The sequence below is a fragment of the Pseudorasbora parva genome, chromosome 25, assembly GCF_024679245.1.
Source record: "Pseudorasbora parva isolate DD20220531a chromosome 25, ASM2467924v1, whole genome shotgun sequence".
Classification (NCBI taxonomy): domain Eukaryota; kingdom Metazoa; phylum Chordata; class Actinopteri; order Cypriniformes; family Gobionidae; genus Pseudorasbora; species Pseudorasbora parva.
Window position 1 is genome coordinate 24,159,268 of NC_090196.1, and position 10,970 is coordinate 24,170,237.

The 10,970-nt window shown below is 39.5% G+C and overlaps 1 protein-coding gene across 1 annotated transcript; it reads right to left on the reverse strand.

The window, feature by feature from the left end:
* Positions 1-1,332: 1,332 nt before the first annotated feature.
* On the reverse strand, positions 1,333-6,938 carry LOC137065027 (NADH-ubiquinone oxidoreductase chain 5-like). Its single transcript, XM_067436595.1, has 4 exons — positions 6,688-6,938; positions 5,086-6,498; positions 2,658-2,824; positions 1,333-1,397 (listed from the first exon to the last, which is right to left on the reverse strand). The coding sequence occupies exons 1-4, from the start codon at positions 6,936-6,938 to the stop codon at positions 1,333-1,335; spliced, it is 1,896 nt and encodes a 631-aa protein (XP_067292696.1).
* Between the last annotated feature and the right edge of the window lie 4,032 nt (positions 6,939-10,970).

Consider the following 10,970-nt stretch of genomic DNA (forward strand, 5'->3'; position numbering starts at 1 on the left):
GATTCATAAGATTCTTTATTTGTAAAGGGTCTTTTAACCCTTAAATGCATGAATGTTTCGCCAAATTATTATTACATATTTGGGTTTGAGCAGAGGTTTTATACCGTCAAGATTTTGCTGATGATACTTCCTATTCTTTTTTTTCTGCCTGCGGTAACTATGAGTGAAACGTCACTTCATCATCGTGTGTCAGACTTTTCCACCTTGTGGAATAAAGGTGAATTGCACTTTTTCAGTCATCTTTGATGATTTAATTACTGTCGTGTAGAAAAAATATACTTGCTACACACCTCGGGTCGTTAGCGACACTACACTGTAAAAAAATATTGTTGGTTTAACTTAAAAAATTAAGTAACCTGGTTGCCTTAAAATTTTGAGTTTATTGAAATTAAAAATTTGAGTTGATACAATGAAATAAATTGGTTTAATAAATATAAACTCAAAATATTATTGTATCTGAACCACATAAAAATTTGGTAAATTATTAAAATAGCACAATTTGGCATGTTTCACTGCATCATCACAAATAAAACACAATTACCTAATATGCTTCTTTAAAAAAAAAAAAAAAAAATCTTTTAATAATATTTGAATAAAGGTTGTCGATTCTCAAAAATGTTCTTTGTATTAACTCACATTTTTAATTTCAATGAACTCAAAATTTTAAGGCGACCAGGTAACTTTTTTTTAAAATAATTTTTTTACAGTGTATACAATTAACAAAAAAATAATGGGAAAACAGGCATTCTTTTATAATTGTATTCTTTTTTTTTTCACGTTATATTGTTTATAGTGAGTTGATTGAGGAATATTAAGAAAAAACGAATGATGAGGAGGGTAGTGAATGATGTCCCGGGTCACAAAGGGTTTAATTCTTTTTGCTAAATGATGTAAATCTTGTAATGAAAGCCATAGATAGATCGTTTATTTGGTATTTGAAGCCATATGAGCAAATATGTTATAGGAATCGCGTTAGAAGTATATGCACACGCTTAAATTCTCTTCTATCTGACCACTTAGCTTTATTGTTTGTGAATCAGGGAAAATGATTGGGAAAATTGCGGGGGTCTGGAATGGATATAATACAGAGAAACACTGCAGTAAGAGCAAGGAAAATGTTGTCCCATTGCTCTCGCGGTGCTAAATCCAATCGAAGCCGAAAAAGCCACAGCAGGAACTGACATTTCCACCCTTGTTTTAAAAGCCAACTTCAGCTATATTAAAGTCTGCAGGCAACAGGACTCTCGTCCAAACAATATGGCTCACCATGTATTGTTTTGACCATCTTTTCATCTCTCAAACACCCTGGCCCTCCAGGTAGTGGACGTGCACTTAGATGTCGGAGCTGATCTTATTGTCATGGTGCCTGGGCTCTAGAGGAAAGACCGGTGAGGGATCTGGAATGCAGGGAGAGCAGATAGAATCCTAATCATGTATGCGATTGGACTCTGTGTTTCCAGTAACCCAGCACAACACTCGTAGATATTGGAGGAAGAGAAATATATTACAGGGAGGCTGTATTGTGGTGGCCTCATCCATGTCAACTAGTTTTCATCGTTTTTCATGTATTTTTAAACGGACGCTTTGTTCAACAGCTTGTTCATTGACGCCTTTGATGTCACATTGGCAGTATATACAGTAAACAAGGCTAAGCGATTCATAAAACCATATTAAAATAAACTCATATTACATATTAGCAATAGCTATCTGTGTGTGTATGTGTTTGTGTGTGTCACTATCATTGTACTATTCATCTATCAACCTAATATATTTCTCTTCCTATGAATTGTTTGTGGGAAAATTCCATTGCAATATTCAACTATGGGAGACATTTAAGCTACACATCTGTTTATATATATGTGTGTGTGTGTTTTTTTTCTTTTCTCATCTGGGCTAATGCGAGAGCAGCAGTCGGGCAATCAATGTCGAGTTCAAATGTCTGAATATTTATGTGATGAGTGCAGATATTTTGTGTTTCCATTGCCATCGAGCTGTGTACGGTTTGAAAATAATAACTTTGTGACACCTTCTGGGATTCACAGTAATGCATTTTCCATCTGAGAAGTCCTAGCTGAAGTGCTGACTTTACGATTTCTCTCGAGTATTTCTATCATCTTGTACCAACCCTCGTTAGAATGATGAAGGAACGAGGTGTGAAAAAAAAACTCTCACGGTTCCTCTATTTGTAACTCATCGTTAATCCACCTGTGTTCCGTTTACTGATCCATCTATAAACTAAAAACAGCTGTAACTAACTATGTATCCTATGATGATTTATGTAGACTTATTCTATAAATAAAAAGAAAAAATACACTTCCCTTTGTGTGATTATATTTATAGAACTCATACACACACACACCCCAAGCAAAGATAAAGATATATTTGAAAAGAAGCGGGTTGAGCAAGACAACCGTCAGAACAGACCTGCGACCATATTCACTGTTGGCAATATTTCCACATTAATGTCACTCTAATGTCACATTAATGTACAGCCCAAAGTCATCTGAGCAAACAAGGCACCTTTTCTGGATCCTCAAACTCCTTTAGCTTCTTTGCCATCTGACCTTGAGAGAAATAACGGTCTCCTCATTCACACACAGCGGACCGGAGAACATGATATAGCGACTGCTGCCATTACGGTCATATATTATGTGCACCCAGATCACTCTGCATCCATGACAGCCTGTCTCCGGGGTGGGGAGGAGGAGGCATTAAGCGCCTCTGTACCTGCAGTGTGGCGATAACCTCTTTAGTCGTGACCTTTCCAGAGCACGCATGCAGTGTAAAGCGCCGTCCTCTTTTAACCCTCTGCTGTAGCATGGCTCTGAGACAATAGCAGATTAGACCTTATTTGATGCCCTGGTTAATTCACAAGAGCGACAGACCTATTTTTCATAATTATTTATGTGGGCTGCATTGGAGCACTGCATGCTAAATGAAAAATTCATATACTTGCAGAGACATATTCCCTTTTTTCTTTCCACCAAAACACCCAAGCAATGTGCTGAAATCACTTAGTAATGTGCTAAAACACACTAAAAACATCTTAGCGATGCCCTGGCAACCACCCAATTTACCACAGAGCAATGCGTTAAAATCCACTTAGAAAATGCTGGCAAAGACCCAGAACAGCCTAGCAAATGCATAGCAATATAAAAGCTAATCAGAACACCTTAGCAACACCCTGGAAACCCCTGAGCATTTTCAAACTGACAAAACATAGTTTTGTGTAGAGTTTTTCCCCAAAAACTCCACATTCTGTGTGCATCTGGGGCCTGTTACGCTAGCTGCACTGTCAGAAAAAAAGATACATTTATGTCACTGGGGCGGTACCCTAAGGCAGTGTTTCTCAACCAGTGGGTCGTGGATCATTCTATAGGGGGTTGCGAGACTTTCTATGCGTTCCCCTATTTTTGAATTTCGTATATGTTGAATCATTACTGCCGTAACTTTCTAACGCTGTTTCTAAACTTTCCTATCACAATAATGTATCACTGCCGCGAACAGCTCTTATTGGACAAGGTCCTACCCTCTTTTTTTACCCCACGTTTTACCCCGTTAATTACAGCTCAAAGATGCAAATATTATTACGATTGAGTGTTGCTAATTTTACCTAGAAGTTGAAATGTATTTACGGCGGATCCAAATACTGAATAATGAAACCATGACAATAAAATATCTTCCATGATCCAGCACTGCATCAGCACAGCGGCAGCCATATTCTCTTCCCAGGGGTCATTGCAGCCAGAGACCTGTGGCGGATTCACTGTAGCTGAACTCCTGTATGTTGCAAAAGGAACATAATGCTAAAAAAAAAGATTCAGAAACAGTTTTAAAGCTTAAATAAATCACCCAAAATATGGCACCTGTCAAATCTAGATTGGTTCCTCGTTAATGCGTTCGCCCTTCTTATCTCCACCTCTGACTGCATTCCTCTGGTCCAAAGCGTTACAGCATGATTGATAGCTGTAAATCTTTTTTTTTTTTGAGGATCCCCTGCCATCTTTCTGACCCAACATAAAGTGAGAGACAGCCGTTTAATAGATCTCTAATTTACACGCAGGCTGCCGAGCCCTTCGTCTTTAATTAAGACAGTGTGAGATCATCTTGAGGAATGAACATGACACATCTCTCATGCTGCACACCAGGCGACTAAAGATAAGATAAAGTCGACCTGCCAGTCTAAATCCGTAAAGACCCCGCTCCTCACTTTCACCTCTTAAATTAAGTCTGTGGTGGAAAAGGGAACATTAATGGAGCATATTTGCTAAGCTTCATTTGTATGTACAGAAAGTCAGGCCAAAAAGGTTAATACATTGCAATTCTGTTTGGTGGCATCAGTGATAAATCAATTCATTTTAAAGGCCTTTATAGATTGTTGTTAATCAGAAATGTTACTTTTGTATGGCATTTATCTTCGGTTTGTTGTTGTTTTTCAATTTACTCTTCATTCACAGCCACTCGTTCTGATTCCCAACAAGGCTTTGGGTAATTCATCTCACCATGGAACTCCCAGTGCAATGACAGGCAACTGTGAATCAGACCAGACCTGCGTCGGTGCAAATTACAGATCAGACATTACAAACACCATGCAAGTCAGACTGGTAATGAATTATGCAGACAGGGTGAGTTGACAAGCCTTTGAAGGTTGGAAAGGAGGGTGAAAGGCGGCTTTCTCTCAGGTACACACTGCACTATAAAAATGGAGGTGTTGTGTGCAAGCAACAGGGGAGACGTGCACAAAGCATCAATGATGGTTTAATTTAATGCATTATTCCCCCAATGATTCTTGCATTATTATATCTATTACCACAGCATATTATGGCTTTTGTTTATAAAATCGATGTGGGAATCTTTAGGAGGGTAATTTGCATTGCCCTTTGTTAAAAAATACAAACATGTTTACTATGTATTTAAAAAAAACAACAGGCAAAAAACTAAAACTAAAACGACACAGTTTATTAAAGGAACAGTTCACCAAACATCTCATTCTGTTATATTAACCTATCCTTTTGCCATTGCAAAAACTCAACAACAAAAAAATAGCAAAAGCATTGTAAAGCAGAAGAACACACAGCAGAGTACATGGAACTGAAGACCACCACAGCAGAGTAGAAGGAACTGAAGACCACCACAGCAGAGTAGAAGGAACTGAAGACCACATCAGAGTAGAAGGAACTGAAGACCACCACAGCAGAGTAGAAGGAACTGAAGACCACCACATCAGAGTAGAAGGAACTAAAGACCACCACAGCAGAGTAGAAGGAACTGAAGACCACCACATAAGAGTAGAAGGAACTGAAGACCACCACATCAGAGTAGAAGGAACTAAAGACCACCACAGCAGAGTAGAAGGAACTGAAGACCACCACATAAGAGTAGAAGGAACTGAAGACCACCACATCAGAGTAGAAGGAACTGAAGACCACCACATCAGAGTAGAAGAAACTGAAGACCATTACATCAGAGTAGAAGAAACTGAAGACCACCACATCAGAGTAGAAGAAACTGAAGACCATTACATCAGAGTAGAAGGAACTGAAGACCACCACAGCAGAGTAGAAGAAACTGAAGACCATTACATCAGAGTAGAAGGAACTGAAGACCACCACATCAGAGTAGAAGGAACTGAAGACCACCACATCAGAGTAGAAGGAACTGAAGACCACCACATCAGAGTAGAAGAAACTGAAGACCATTACATCAGAGTAGAAGAAACTGAAGACCACCACATCAGAGTAGAAGAAACTGAAGACCATTACATCAGAGTAGAAGGAACTGAAGACCACCACATCAAAGTAGAAGGAACTGAAGACCGTTACATCAGAGTAGAAGGAACTGAAGACCACCACAGCACAGTAGAAGGAACTAAAGACCACCACAGCAGAGTAGAAGGAACTGAAGATCACCACAGCAGAGCAGAAGGAACTGAAGACCACCCCATCAGAGTAAAAGTAACTGAAGACCACCCCATCATAGTAGAAGAAACTGAAGACCACCACAGCAGAGTAGAAGGAACTGAAGACCACCACAGCAGAGTAGAAGGAACTGAAGACTTCCACAGCAGAATAGAAGGAACTGAAGACCACCACAGCAGAGTAGAAGAAACTGAAGACCACCACAGCAGAGTAGAAGTAACTGAAGACCACCCCATCATAGTAGAAGGAACTGAAGACCATCACATCAGAGTAGAAGGAACTAAAGACCACCACAGCAGAGTAGAAGGACCTGAAGATGCCCACAGCAGAGTAGAAGGAACTGAACACCACCACATCAGAGTAGAAGGAACTAAAGACCACCACAGCAGAGGAGAAGGAACTGAAGACCACCACATGAGAGTACAAGGAACTGAAGACCACCACATCAAAGTAGAAGGAACTGAAGACCGTTACATCAGAGTAGAAGGAACTAAAGACCACCACATCAGAGTAGAAGGAACTGAAGACCACCACATCAGAGTAGAAGAAACTGAAGACCACCCCTTCAGAGTAGAATGAACTGAAGACCACCACATCAGAGTATACAGGATTGAAGATCCCCAAGCAAAGCAGACGGAGCTAGAGACCACTATTGTGGAGTAAACACACTTCTCTGGTCATGACAGAGCAGGCAATGATTTAACAGATGCCTTCTTGGCCATAACTGGAAGTTTCATGGCCGGTCGCTGCCTTAGGACGAGCTGCAGACAAGAGTGCGGCCAAAACACATAAGATGGCAGTAAGTGCAGCCGATGCTGGTAGGACCTCTGGGACCACCGGACTGGGAAGTGCTGGGACCACCAAACTTAGATTTGCTGGGACCACAGGGATGCTGACTACTCGCTCAGACATCAGAGGTGGGTCTGCAATACTGGATGCCAGTCTTAAACGCCTTGGATCAGCCTTTGCTGCATCAGGTGTGTCGGCCATGGTGGCTTGGGACTCTAGCGTGGTGGGCATGATGGTTGGGCACTCCTAGGTTGCGGATACTGTGGGAGTGCTCCATTCCTCATCCAGGACTCCCTCTGAGCTGTTTAATTTAGTCATGCCACTGCATGACCCATCAATCTTTCCACCTGAGTCCCCAGCCACCATGGCTCCCATACTAGAAGACAGAAAGAGAACAAAGGGACAGTGGGCACAGAAAATAACTTCAAAACAAGATGACAATATTGATGAACACACAGTGTTTCACAGAAGATTTAGTGTCATACCAGTGAAAAACAACATGATGGTGTGTAATTACTGTAATGACTATTCCTGAACTATTCCTTTAATATGGGTTCTGAAAGACTTGAATTTTGAGGTTTCCCTGATAAGAAAAAGGCTGTTCATGACACATATTTCTCATGGCCTAGATAAAATAAAAGTCTGTAAATGTTTTTTCCTCCCTTCCATCCTGCCTCATTTATGAAATGCCAGCATCAAAGCATTCAATTAACAGTTCACTGACAGCTGTTTCGGTAAGTAAAGAGGCTATTTTTCAAGAATTAAATTATATATTAAGGTGGCCAGGGCAATTCCTGGCGCTCGCTTCCTTGCCGAAACCACGGCTGCTTTATGATTTATTAAAAACGCATAACCTGAGGTCCCATTAACATTTCAGAAAGTGAGCTATTTTCTCCACTCCTTTAATGTACCTTTTAATGCACCGCATTTATCCATGGGAGTACCAGGTGCTGCCGGAGATCGGGCACATCATGACGTTCACACATCTGCCGACACTATGAGACCGGGCTGCTAGAAATGTGTCAGGACTGTTGGATATTCCTCTTGGGCATGTAGTCTGCAATCTCCTTTGGGTACATAAAACATTCTACGGGTTATAACGGCAGCTCTGATTCAAGCTATAATGAAAACCAAAGTTCCATGTCTGTATGAGGATAATAGTATTGACACATTTTCTTTTCAGTGTGATTTTAGCTCATTGCCATTTCTTAGCATTAATCTAGCATGGAGAATGGACTTTAATTGAATGGAGGCTACTGTGGTGCTTAAGTTGCACTGCGATTTAGATTGATTTAGGTCCTTGTGCTGCTAAATCTAGCATTATGCTTTTTTGTTATAAACAGCATGCTGAACCCCATGAAATCTATTGGCTTTCTCAATTGGCTGAGAATGAAACATGGGTAGGTTATTGACTAAAACTACAAGCATATTGTTTATCTAGGGACAAATTCCTAAATTAACAATAAGATTTCAATGAATTAGCTCAATAATGGGATTCTCTGTGCAGAACTATGTAACCTGGTCTTGTTTGGTGTATCTTTTCAAACTCATAAGCGCCATGACTTACTGCTGTATTGATCTTCTTCCCATACAACAAGTAAATATTAATTAAAGATGTAACACAGAACCTCATAATTATGTTTGACTCAATCAAGTGGTCACTTAGTTTCACTAATGAGGGATACAATGGCATGATCGTAGTGCATTGATCAAATGGTGGTCTCACCAATAATGCAGGCTCTGGTTTCATCTCCAGACGCCTCATCGTCTTTTCCATTTATTGTTTTCATGCCAGGATTGCGTCCAACACCTAAATGGGACGTATAACTGTGACCACTTACTCAGCGCTGTTGTGTTGCTATGGCTTTCTTGTGTTTCACAAGTGAGAGCATCGTCCCCTTATCAGAAGCGACGGGAAAGAGAGACGCTGGAGTTCCCCAGGGGGAGACAGCAGGCTCGTCTGAGTGCCATGATCAATATGGGCCCTCCTCGCGTTTATATCAGGAAAATAATACAGCGGCACCATAATGCATCTGGTTATGCCCCCACCCCCCACAGACGCTTAGGGAGGCTGGTGTTTCTCATACACTATAAAGCAGTCCCTTTTCAGCATGTCCCTCATGGGCTCGTGGCACACGGCATCAATGGGAAAACAAAGCACTTTTCACTGCTAGCGATGGTGCAGTCAAACCTAAACTATGGATTTCTACCACCTGAGGTGAAACACTTCACAACTTACATAATGCCACACTGAGGTAGTGTGTTGGTTTACAGAGTTTCTTCACTGCAAAAAAATAATAATTACTTTGTAAATTAATATGTTCTACTTGATTTCCAGCTCAAAACCGCCTTTTCTTCTGGGTAACAAAAGAAGATATTTTGAAGAATGTCTTGCCCAATACAATACAAAAATAGATTTGGACCCCATTGATTTTGCGTGAAGAAATGTTTTTGAAAGTATTTTTTGTTTTCCATAGAAGAAAGAGTAAAAGTCATATAAATTAAAAAAAAAATGATGGGAATTAAATGATAACTGATTTATTTGTATTTTTTTGTGAACTATCACTTGTTTTCAGGGAAATCTAGATATAGTGTATTTTACTTTCATTTGTTTTTAGCAAATTTAGAAACAAGTGAAGAAATCACAGTCAAAGTGCAGTCATTTTTTTTACAATTACATTCAAGATAAAATCAAGGAAAATAAGTCTTAAAGGGATAGTTCACCCAAGAAGATCTCGCATCCCATTGACTACCATAGTAAAAATTACTATAGTAAATCAATGCTGTTACTATAGTAATCAATGTATATAGTACTATAGTAATCAATCAGAGGTACTATAGTAATCAATGAAATTTCTAGTAATCAATCAATCTGCCAAATTCCAGATATATTTCTTTGTGTACATCAACACAAAAAATGGGGGGTGGACTATCCCTTAAACTGTTGCATACTTAAAGGGTTACTTCAGCGATTAGTATGGCTTTGTATCAGTAGAAACAAAGTAAATTCAAATGATTGTGCTTTTCCTCCTATGATGCAAATTGACAATATTTGCATCAGAGGAGGAATGTTTGACCAAAGGCTAAAGACTACAGCCAGCAGAGGGAGCCATTTCCTCATGTTTTCTCCCCGCGCATGAGGGATGGAGATCACACTCAGAGCTCAGCTCTCTTCTCCAGGCACTCATTTAAACGGAGCTATGGGGAGCAATGTAAGTCTTTTAACTTCTCAAATGAATTTCTATGAAAGTTAAGCTTGCAAAGGCATGAACTGAAACGTGCCAGACTGAACTCGCGTTGTGAATGTATGCCCGAGTGTGGTCGCGATTACCTCAGCTCTCATCAAGAGAGCTCATTCAGCTCATTTATCTCACTCCTGCAGTTAGTGCTCAGTGCTGTGATACTCACGCGGTGACTCACTCATTATATTGAACAGACACGTTCAGTTTTTAATTGTAGTGTCTTCTCCAACTCAGTCACATGGTAACCAAGTAGGTGGCTTTGGGAATGGCCTCACAGGGCAGCGAAGCATGCTGGGAATTGTAGTCTTTCGTCCCCATGAGACAAAAATACATTTTCTGTCTTTTCTCAGTCTAGAAGGCACCAAATTCAAAAATAATTTCACATTTCTACTACATTGATGACCCAGTTTAAATACAGATTCATCTTCCCAGCGCTGAAGTACCCCTTTAATTAAAATAATAATCTAATGTTTAGTTTAAGTAATGTGTTTGCTAGTTTAATAAGATAAAATGAAAGAGGTTTATGAAACAATAAAAAGGAAAAGTAGTTTAAGTACAAGTTGTCTTACAGACATTCCATTTAAATTTCATTTTTGCTTTAATGATTAGATATTGTAGATACTGTAACAAAAGATAAATATATATATATATATATATATATATATATATATATATATATATATATATATATATATATATAATATAAATATTGATTGATTGATTGATTGTTTTTCTTGTTGTTTTACTTTATTTTGTATTTTTATTCTATCTTTATTGTTTTAGTCTGTATTTTTTCTTTACTCTGTACAGCACTTTGGATAGCTATGGTTAAAGGTGCACTATGCAACTTTTCGTCCACTGGAGGGCGCCTATTCTAAACGGCTCGCAAGTACCGGGACTTTTATTATGACGGGACGGGACACAGTCGCCGGGCGCCCGCAATTCCGCTTTTTCTGGTCAGGTAAAAACAGCTATTTTTATCATATCAGATACATTTAAAGGGCCAAGAGCTTCGGCCATC